Source organism: Melampsora larici-populina (genome assembly GCF_000204055.1).
Source record: "Melampsora larici-populina 98AG31 unplaced genomic scaffold MELLAscaffold_14, whole genome shotgun sequence".
Lineage (NCBI taxonomy): Eukaryota > Fungi > Basidiomycota > Pucciniomycetes > Pucciniales > Melampsoraceae > Melampsora > Melampsora laricis-populina.
In genome coordinates this window covers 1,491,910-1,503,005 of record NW_006768778.1, presented here as the reverse complement: position 1 = coordinate 1,503,005, position 11,096 = coordinate 1,491,910, and the positions used below count along the sequence as shown (strand labels likewise).

The following is an 11,096-nucleotide window of genomic DNA, read 5'->3' as shown; positions in this document are numbered from 1 at the left end:
AAGGGTGCCAAAGTGGGTTGTAGACGGCAGTGCAGCAGGATCACCCAAGTAGGCACCGAGATGTCCCCATAGCAAGACAGGATCATGAGGGGGAACTGAGAACATGTAATCCTTCAAAAGATGTGATTGAGGACCGTGATAGTACCGCCAGAAGCAAAAGGTTCACTTCCCAAGTGTTGGCCTCAATTTGGGGAGACAAGGAAAAGAGATCCGACATCAGAGTACGTGAAAAATGACGGGACATAAGCACAAGGGGGGTTAGCGCTTAACCCCGGTACAGGCCCAAAAAAGAGCCAGGAGACTACTCCAGCAGAATTGTGGGGAGGGTGGGTTGGATACAAACAGCCAGAGTCTTGACTGACTTGGTTTTGAAAGATGTGCAAGACGGGGAGAGAAGGGAAGGGACGGATTACCAAGACACAACTGGGGAAAGAGAGAAAATGGAAAGGTGGGGCAAGAAGTCAGAGAGGGAAAGCTCCTTTTGACTTCGAATTCCTACCTTGAGAGTCTGATATCATCTGGGAATGGGTTTGTCTTGGTACTTGCAAGGAGCAGTGTTGGCTACTGAAGTGGGCCTGGGCCTGGGCCAAGAGTTTATTTCCCCCACTAACGCAAGGACAAAACAGAGAAAATGAAGAAAGAACCGGAAAATGTGGGAGGTTTAACTATTTCTACATTTTGTTTTGAGGGAGCAGGAGGGCGGGTAATTGAAAAGTTGAAGTTCAATTACTAGTGCCGCATAGAGAATACAGAAGATGAAAAAAGGGATGATCTTGGTTGAGTAGCTCACTGTATTTGGGGATATTGAACTGAGGAGAAAATTGTCTAGTGTTCAGGAGCCTGAGGATGTACACTGAAGTCCATTCTTGAGGAGAAAGGTAGCAGCGGGTGCAGAGAGGGTTCACAGGTGGGAAATGTAAGGCTCAGGGCCTTGACATCTGGACACCAGTGAATTTGGAAGATTCAGAAGTTGAGAGGAGAAAAATTTCTCTCCTCACTCCCACTTCTAAATTTCCTCCCTTCTGCGTCCGCACTGCACCAGCAGGTTGCTCATTTTTCTAAGATACATCTTTGGAAAGAAAAATAGTTATATTTGTGGTTCAATTTCGTATCTTCAGCGTCTATCTATTGACATTCAATTCATTTTATACTCCTGTGAATGTGGAGACAGTTGAAAAGAAAGTCAGTCTCAACGCCCACGTACCAATCAAAAAGTATGATGGATTCGATTAGGCAAGAAGAAGAAAAGAAGAAAGCTCACGCGGAAAAGTTGAAAGCACAAGCAGAAGGAAGGTTGAAGAGGGCACACTCTTGTGCCCCGCCAGATGGAAACCCAGACTTGCCAGATCAAGCACTAGGATCGACCACGGAAATCCAAGAGTCCGCTGCTGATGGTCAAATTGTCTCAAACCAAGAAAGCAATCTAGTTGACTCGACAAAGGTCCAGGAACCCCAGCACAATCCGGCGAAAGGTTTGGGTGGTAACAATCAAGGAGGGGAAGGCTTGGAGATAGATCTTGATGATGGTGGAGAAGGCAATAGCAAATTGTCGGAGGTGGACGAGTTGAGTAGTGGGGGTAGCATGAAGAAAAAGAAGAAGAAGAGATCATCGAAGAAAAAGAAGGCGTCAACTAGGACAAAAGGCAAGGAGAAATGTGTGAAGATAGACGACTCACACTCCAAGAGCAATAGCTTGATTGATCTGTCAAAGTCCTACTCATACCTGATTGAGGATGACCTCAGTAAGCAGGATTTAAATTTCATGTTCTACCACCACTCCGCCGTATTTCAAAAGATCCCTTCTTTATCAGTTCAGGGCTAGATCCTTTGTGATCTGTGAAGAGTGGCTGAGATGGGAGGGACGGTAGTAGCCTTTCCAGGCTCCAGTCTTCAGAGGTAGTAGCTTTCGAGCTCCCAATATCCCTAATTGCTCCCAGATGATGGTTTAGCACCTGGCAGGCAAACCGCTAAGCACATTAGACACTTAGTACTGTTGCTACCAAATTCCAACGAGTTTGTCCTTGTCTGTAAGATTCAGACTTTTCTGTATTGTCTCTTCTCCCATTACAAGCATCTGACAATAGGCATCTATGGCTGAAGACAAAGTTCGATTCCATTCATGTGGCTATGTAATATATTATGATTGCAGATGTGAGTCAGCTTCAACAATATGGTACTTTGAATAATTACACAAAATCACTTACCACAGTGCCTTTGTTATCTAGAAATAATGGATTACCATCATCCAGGTCCAAGAACTCATTCAGAGCATCTGAGAATGGCTGAAATCACAGGCTACATGATTTCCACACAGTATGAAAGAATCGTAAAAGCCTAATGGTAATCACCGAATCGGGGGTAAGTGGGGTCCCTCCAATGAACCCAGCCTGGATCAAGCAAGCTTTTTCATTGGGAGAACAAGCACAGAACTTAATATGGACCTGTTTACAACCTGACAATGTGAAATACGTTAATCTGGTTCTGAAGCATAGATTGACTATTGACTACCCACAATCTAGATCTAGGACATCTAAAGTTCGATGTGTCACAGTTACATGGCTCCTTCCAGTCGGTCTTGTGAGTCACTTTGGACCAGTTACCAGTCTTTTCCTGGCACTTCTGGAACACTGGAAACATACAAGGTGTGGTCCATGGTTATGGTTAGGATTAGTAATTTCAAGATAATGTCGACCGGTGCAGGTACGTCGGCCTGTAACTCTGAACAGACAGGGTTCTTGCAAGGATGGTGACTTTCCTTCTTTGGTGAGGATCTTTGCCGAATGTTTGTGGTCACCAAGACTACATTTGTAGTAAATGGAAGTAACTCGACTGTCGCGTGTTGTGATTGCAATGCCATGAGCCAAAGCATACTGAAGGTAGGATTTCATCGCATCTGGGTCAAGGTAGAGGTTATTGATGCTAGGAGGAGTGATTGGATTGTGGACAAGAAAACTGGTGTCAGTGGTGGTGGCCTTGATTGTTGGGGTTTTGGCTGCTGCTTCCATGGTTTTGGCTGCTTCATCCATAGTAAGGGTGAATTGTGTGTGAAAATGATGATGGAGAGATGTTGAAGGGGAGGGTTTGGAGTGAACCAATTGGGTTCAAGTATTGAGTTTGATCCTACAGAGGGGCATGGTTTAGGGTTGGATCATGTGTGACATGTAGCAAAACTTGGTACTTACTTATGAAGTATACCGGTGTGAAAATGGTTGGAAGCCGTTGGATTTGGTGTGTAAGCTGATAGTTTGGAGTGAAATCAAGTTGATTGGAGTCAAATTGTGGCTGGTGAACAAGGATGAGTGAGTCACTCCAATAGAGGTGTGAAAGTGGTTGAATTTTGGCGGTTGTGGTGTGTAAGCTGATGAGATGTGTGAATTTTACCATGTGCGCATGTGCGCACAAGTAAGGCCTTAGGTGTTTGAGGTTACAAAAAGATGCATCTGATACATCCTAGATGCATCTGTGCGCTTTTGTATGGAGCAGCTGCAAGGATAACACAGGTAGTATGCTTGGGTTGGGTCTGAGTTACAGGTGCACATCAGGTGATCAAATTGCAAGTTTACCACTGAGTGTAAAGAATTGAGCAATCATAGAAAATTATACAGGAGCTGGGAGTGGTCAGAAAAATATAGAAAAATAATGGTTGAATCCTGTGGTGCATTCCAATTATCTTGCAGGTTTTTTGATTTCCACAGTTACAGTGCATATGATGTCAGAAACCTAATGTTGGTCCAAAACTTGCATGTATTCAGACAGTGACTTTGAAAGGACAATAAAATTGTCAATTTTGCTCCACAAGATGCAATTTCTTGACATTTTGGATGCTACATGAATGAATCAGTTGTGTACACAGCAGAAAACCTGCATTGGCCTGAAAATTATTACTACAATGGCTTCAGAACCTCAATAAATATTTTAGACCCAGTATTTAGCTTTCATAAATTGCAATTATCTAAGTGATTGAACAAAATTTCCATATTTGTGGGTGCTGAAGGTTTTTGCCCAAATTTCAATAGTTCTGGACAGCATTTGAGTTTCTGACCTGTTATCCCCTGTGATTATCTTGCTTTGGGAGATCTTCAAAAATATAGGCAAAAGTACGCACAATGTGGATTGAACCATTATTTTTACAAGTTTACCTCCCCTATATTGACAGGATTTTTCTACATTTCCAGTTTTCTAAACTCAGTGGTATGTTAGTAACTTCTCTTTGAGTTCTTCAAACGCACAGTAAACCTGTCTGTCCAGATTGTATGTGTCAATTATTTAAATCCATGTTGTGGCATTTAGCTTTCCCTCAACTCACCCAGATCACTTCAATTGAGTGTGCATTACAGTACACCAGGAGGACCCTGGAGAGCGCAAATACACCCTCCTAATTGGTACCCAAATTTCGTTTTTGTTGGGTTTGGGGCTTTTCCCACGCAGCCACAACCATTTTCCAAGTTTTGAAAACTTCAACAGGTTAAAAAAGGCTGCAGCTTTCTAGTCCATATACTTTTACTAGAGTAGGAGTGGCGGTTTTGGGTAAAACCCATTGTAGAGACCTGGCCCCAGTATGTAGGAATCCGCCCAGGATCATCAAAAAATGTTTGTTTTTTTGCATTTTTCTCCTCAACCAGCACTCCAAAAAACTCGAGGCTGGCATCATAAGATAGCCCTTCTTTTACCGCACACAACGGGCTACTGTGCACCTTCATAAGTAGTCAAGTGTTGTGTGCATGAGCAAATGCCTGAAAAGTGCGTTTTGTTAGGAGGTTCTGTACACGCTTTCCAGGGTCGTCATTCAGGGCATCCTCTTTTTTTGTAGGGGGTGAGACATCCTTTGCAAGACGTCCACCAAATATCCCACTGTCATGAAGTGTTCCAAGATGTGCTTGTACTGAAAACCCACCATGGCATCCAAAAGATGAAGTGAGGATGTCTCACCTTTGGTTCATCTCAATGATGTCCCAACTTGGGATGCCAGCTCAATGTCTCAATGTAGGATGGTTGGGACATCCTCCTGCAAAAAGGTGTCTTTGTGGTGTATTTCTAACCTTTGAATTCCAAGCTCTCTCAACTGTTTAGAAATAAAAGCAAGTCAGTCAGACTATATATGACTGCTTGTGCAATTTCAAGCAATTGAAAACAATCTCAGTTTACTCATGAGAAATGTTTGAACATATTGATTGAAGAAGATGAAAGTGATTGTAGACGCAGATAAAAAACACCCAGGTACTGCCCAAGCCCTTGACTGGCTATATAAACCACTTAGAGGGGACTGTACAATGATCAGACTCTGGCGGGCTGAAATTGAAAAGTGGAGTTTATAAATATGGATAGCATGATGGTGAGACATTTTGATCAGATTTTGAAAATCCTGCAGCTTGAAAGGATGGCAAATTTGGAATATGAACTTTGGGAGGTTCTATATCTGTTTCACGGTAGCTGCATATGATCAAGAACAAAGCGCTTTGAAAAGTGATCATCTCAATTCAACGTTCAAAAAAGCCATAACAAACAACTCCACTTACATGTTTCCTAAGGTTGCAAGAACACCATGCACGCCCTGAAAATTGTGAACAATCATGAGAGAAAGAAAAGAAGGTCAATCTTGAACAGAAGATATGACTTACAATCCGAAGGACAAGGAAATAGCTTGGATTGAAGATGAAATCGCCCTCTTGTATTAAAGTCATCTAGAAGTGTAACAAGGTACTTCAATCAGGAATTAAATATCCAAAAGTTCGTGTTAAAATTCAGATTTAGGTTCTCCACATACTGAAAAGAAGCATAAAACAAAAGTGATCAATATGATTGCAAACTCAATCAAGGTGTTTGCAAAAATTCTGTCTTGTTGTCGTTGTGATCCTCGAAACAGTCTTCTTTGAGCCTTGAAGCTTCGGAACAATCGATAAAGGAGCGGAATGTAAATCTGATTGAGATTCATGCATTGGTTTTAGATTGGAAGATATCTGATAATAATATGGAGGAAGCACTTACAACAATAATGCATCCATCAAAGAATAAATAAGAGCCTGTTCCAATTCGACACCAATGTACCAAAAGATCCTAATTGAAGAATTGTTGCTATTATTCAACTTGAACTTATCTGACTGGTTCCCCAAAGCAAACTGACGATATGATGCGATACCCGCGTGATCAGTGAAAGCAATCGAGGAATCATATGGATTACAGTACATGTCTCTATGGCGCAGGTAGAAGCCTCGTCCCGGAGGATGTCAACTACGGGCATCACCAATTGTCGAATGCGGTGATATTCCATGGCGACTTGATAGTATGAGATGATGCATGTCACTAAGATTGGAAAGGGATTTCAGAGTTTCTATATACCATGTACCGTTGCAGAAAACACGTAGGCTGACCAGTTGGTCCGAGAAATATCATTACTGAGGACACGTTCATAGCCCATGTCACAGGGGCTGAGAGAAATTGTCCTACTGGAGTACTGCGACGAAATACATATCCTTGCACCGATAGACAATGGCAGATAGCAAGCCATGATACTACTGAGTTTCAGCCCGTCAATGATGAAAATTATTTTCAATGTGTGATCAAGGATTCGAGCAGAAACTGAACGAAAGACACTCACCGCTACAAAGTTATGTTAGCTTTCAGAAAAACAGGCGGATTGATTGATGAAGACTCACCCGGAGCATCCACTTTTAAGCGTAAACTGGATCCCGAGTAGAAAATCTGGACCTCCTTGGTCTAGATGGCCATTTCGTACAAATGGCTGCACAACAATTTGGGTCATGCCAACTAGTAGCCAGGTGGATACGTCAGATCGTCGTTTCAAGAACAAACAAATTCGGATGGAGTGATCTTACGGATACTATATAGAAAGTAAAACAATCCACAGTGGTTTGCACGATCATACTGTATGAGGCCCACTAATTGAAAAGATCAGCTATTGATCCCAATAGATGTAAGAATCATAAGTTGAGATCCACTCACTATCATTTAAGCCAATATGGTATATCTTCTTTGTTTTTGAGCGGACATAAAGGATGTAAGATGCTTGGGAAAACATTCTGACCACCAAATTTATGTCAAATACATTGTTAAGTAATTCAACTTTGTCTTTGTTCTAGTTCTGTTGATCAGAAAGAAGATATCCTCACATCAAAAATCCTGCCAGGATAACGAACTCAACGTAACGTGACCAAGAGGGCAGAGTACATGGCTGTGGATGAAGAGAGAGAAAAATCGACAAGGTAAAACTATTATGTTGGATCGCGGATGCTCAACAAGAAATCAATTTGGGGTATAAAACACACTAGAAGGAAGTTTGCGACATAATCAGCTGTCGCTTGATATGGATTGACGTCCGGAGCCAAGTGGATGACAAAGTTGGTGATTCGGTCTTTGACGATTTCAGACATGCAGAGGTATCGAGGTTTAACAAAAGAAGGTAAACAGATGGCTCAATTCTATCGACTTGTAAAGTTCAAAGCCTTTTGCCGTTGATATATATTGACCGACCACTGCACCTCACTGTGCTCCATCATACGTGCTACATCATACGCACGAGAACCTTTGTCCCAAAGCACGCAACTGTTACTTTCTGGAGACCTGTCTTTCCATAATCATACTTACCGATTCGCAGCAAACCAATTTACAAATTATGAGCTACTTCCAAGCCTCGACCATGGACCCTCTAATGCTTAAGGAGTTTGTCAAATTTTCTCCCAATACGGGCAAGCTCCCTTTGCCGGTTCCTCTTGCTCTCAAATCATAGAGGCTTGAGCCCATTAAATTTGCTACTGAAATTGCGTCAGGTATTGAACTACAGCTGTTTTGACAACAGATGTTGCTTCTGTTATTTTTGATTTTTTTACATCCGCGGTTGACTGTGATTTTGCCCATCTGGGATCAGAGATGGAGCGCCAGCAGGCTCAAGAGGGCGAAGCTGGGTCCAGACAGGCGATGAGATTCAGCCTCAGGCCACTTCATCGGCCATTTCCGCGCTTCTTCTACCAGATTGAAAAGCGGGTGTGAGAAATTTGCGATCATCGATTTCAGGTCATTAATGACCTGAATTCATGTTGACCGCAAAAGTCTATTTTTCCCGGGGTAAAGTTTTTTTTTACAAGGTTTCGTGATTTTTGAAAGCCCGCAGAAAAATACCCGCAAAAAAAAGACCTGAAAATTACGTTCCTGTCCCTTTTTTTTTAATTTTGCAACATATTCTTTGCTCTCCATATCGTTCGCAAAGGATAAACATCGCAAAAGTACACATTCTGGTCATATTCGATACTTTGACAGTTCATATTTCACAGACATTCAAAGTCGCTGCAAAAGAAAGCTCTCAAAAGTGAATAATATCACTCGAAAAAATTAATTTTGCGATCCTCGCAACGAACATGATTTCCAATCCTGTTGGACTAAGAGCGTAATACCGATCCAGGGCGCAAAGGATTGACGCCGTTGCACACTTGCAACGGGACGAAAGGAATGCGCGTACTGCCCACAGACGTCTCATCAGGCAGTCGCATTATTCTCAATCCTATGAGATAATGACACTTTTTGTTCTTTGACTTTCAATCGGTCATTACGACGCCTGGCGTTATCTTTTTATTTTCTCTTATTTGACGTTTCCTTAATAATTACTTCACTCATTTTTTCTTTCTCGATAATCAATCATTTTTTCATTTTGGTACATTTTTACCTTTCATTTTCAACACGTGAGCGACTCCTCCTCTAGCGAATCCGACGCGTACGAGCAAGAGGAAAAACATGAAGAGTCAAGCGAGTCTGACGCTTATGATCAGCAAGAAAAACAAGAATCCCAAAACAGCAATTCTGAAGCTTATGAAGAAGACAGCGACGAACACGAAGAAAACGATGCCTTCGAGATAGACTTTGATCATGACAAAGCCAAGCGTGAAGCCAAACTCGAACGTGAACCTCGTGGGACCTCCTTCCTCCCATGTCCGCCGGCAAATACTCAGAAAACGCAATTGTCCTCTCAGAAAACACAATCATTGAAATCCTCCACTTCGTTCAAGCCAAAGCCAGATCACAAAGCCAAAAAAACCTTCAGCCTTCCTCTTGACCGGCCATCCTTCAAAACTTTCATAGATGACAATAATATCCTTGACGACGAAGGTTATCCACTATTTCCCAATGGAAATACTGTGTTTGTAAGACAAACAGCCGAGCCAAAGGTCACAAACTGGGGCACTTTCGGGTTTGCTTATACTTCTTCAGGAGGAGGTAGGAGCAAAGGGCCGCCCGACTGGCGAACAGTGAGATATACTTGTTTAGGCGTCATTGTATGTGACAGCCTAGTCTGATTATCTCGGCTCACCACCAACATCAGGCCCCAAGAGATTGGAATGGTTGAGCAGGTAACTTTTTGCATTTTGTGCTTTTTCTCTCGTTTCTCGCCTTTTTGACTCTCCTTTTTTGGGTTATAATATATATATTCTGACTTGCATTATCTCTCTATCTGTTAGACCTCAGAAATGCCCAGCTGCAAGATGTCCCGAAAATCTTCGCTACATGTCATGTTCAAACACTTTGTGTCGAGTGGACAAACATGAGAGCGGATGGGGTATTATTCAACACTCCGGTGTGCATCAACATCGATGGCCTCGACGTGGTAAGCCAGATAAATTGTCATTGGAGAAATTTGGTAAAAAGGTTGTCGAAAACCCTGAAATAGGGCCATTACGACACAAGGTATGTCTGTTCCTCTTAATCTCGATGGATTCACAAATGCTGACTAACACTTCTTACCGTATCTCAGGTGGGTAGAGCTCCTGCAGGCAAGCAGGAGCTAGTCACCGCTAGCAACATCCACCACGCCTTTGGCAACCTCCATCGAACAGGATATTACCGACGGAAGCTCCTTCAGGCGGCTGGCGTAATTCCTGAAAAGAGCCTTCCAGGCGCGGCTGGCAATTTCATCTTAGATATGGAACTTTGGAGCGGGTGTGTTGTTTTTCTTTCTCAAGTTCTTTTTTTCATTATTTCGTTTGATTTATTCTTTTGTTTTATAGTTGTTACCATCAAGACTCAACGAGCCTCGGGTCGGGTCACCAAAGCCGTTTGCACTGAAATCGCTATGGATGGAAAAGCGATGTTCGCATCCTTATCCTTGAGTTTTTGAAAGTTTGGAAACGGAAATGGAACACTCTTATCAATCTCTAGAGTATTCCAGCCCGAATAGGTCGGCCGATTTTTTTTTACATAGAAATGAATTAGTTCAAAGATTTGCGAGATTTGTTTTTTTTACAATATGATTTTTGATGTGATCACTGTAGATTCTCTAACATGATGATGATTTTTGATCGGAGAATCATCGAGTGCATTCTTGGGGAGTGATTAGATATCTGTACATAGGAATGTGATACAATGATAATAATACAGTGATAAAATTGATAGCTGATGGACAGTTTCTCAAACATTTCCAGCGGTGCGAGCAACACAGCGGTGTGAGCGATAGGTTTGAGCAGCTGGGTCTGGAGCTATGCTCTTTTGAGCAGCTTGTCTGCAAAGAGAAATCAAAATGAGAAAAGAATCAAGCCTTTGCAATTGGAAAGACTTGCCTGAGCTTCTCCTGGAGTCCATTGATTTTCCAAAAAAACCGTCGGATGGTTGCCAGAGGACATTCTTTTCGAATTCGATTGAACAGGTCTTTTGCCTCTCGGAAGTTATTGCAGGTATAGCTCAGCAAACGAAATTCTAAATTAGTTTTGGATGTGTCCGGATGGTCAGCAATCTAATCGAGGTTTATCAATGTTTGATTGAAACAAGAAACTCCCACTTACTTGTTTTGATCAAGCACCAATAAAGCTCGATCGGATTGAGCTCGCAATGGAATTTGGGCAAAAAGATACAGAGATGGCCAGCGTTTTCAATGATCTTCTGTATGATTGGTTTTTCTTCAGAAAAGTCCGATTGGGCGGATATAATGGTGAACCAACAGCAGTCTTTTGGTTGATCAGACAGGAGTTCTGGTGGCTCAGGGAACTCCTCACCCGATTCGCCTTCCATTGAGTTAACTGCTTCTTTGAGGATACGCTCAGCTCGGGTGATTTTATCTTTAGCAAGACCAGATCGTTTGCAGTCTTCGCACTTCAATT

The 11,096-nt window shown here is 42.3% G+C and overlaps 2 protein-coding genes across 2 annotated transcripts; one reads left to right on the top strand and one right to left on the bottom strand.

Moving 5' to 3' along the window:
* Positions 1-5,173: 5,173 nt before the first annotated feature.
* Positions 5,174-7,455, bottom strand: MELLADRAFT_55849 (uncharacterized protein; the record flags this gene model as incomplete). Its single annotated transcript, XM_007408947.1, has 12 exons — positions 5,174-5,454; positions 5,517-5,551; positions 5,619-5,681; positions 5,765-5,917; positions 5,986-6,054; positions 6,122-6,300; positions 6,369-6,514; positions 6,654-6,765; positions 6,834-6,896; positions 6,961-7,037; positions 7,128-7,189; positions 7,284-7,455. 12 exons carry the CDS (start codon positions 7,386-7,388, stop codon positions 5,310-5,312), a joined length of 1,209 nt encoding a protein of 402 aa, XP_007409009.1.
* Positions 7,456-8,935: 1,480 nt separating this feature from the next.
* Positions 8,936-10,112, top strand: MELLADRAFT_85557 (uncharacterized protein; the record flags this gene model as incomplete). The annotated part of the gene is made up of 6 exons (XM_007408978.1): positions 8,936-8,968; positions 9,015-9,281; positions 9,339-9,356; positions 9,553-9,690; positions 9,758-9,942; positions 10,025-10,112. 6 exons carry the CDS (start codon positions 8,936-8,938, stop codon positions 10,110-10,112), a joined length of 729 nt encoding a protein of 242 aa, XP_007409040.1.
* Positions 10,113-11,096: the final 984 nt, after the last annotated feature.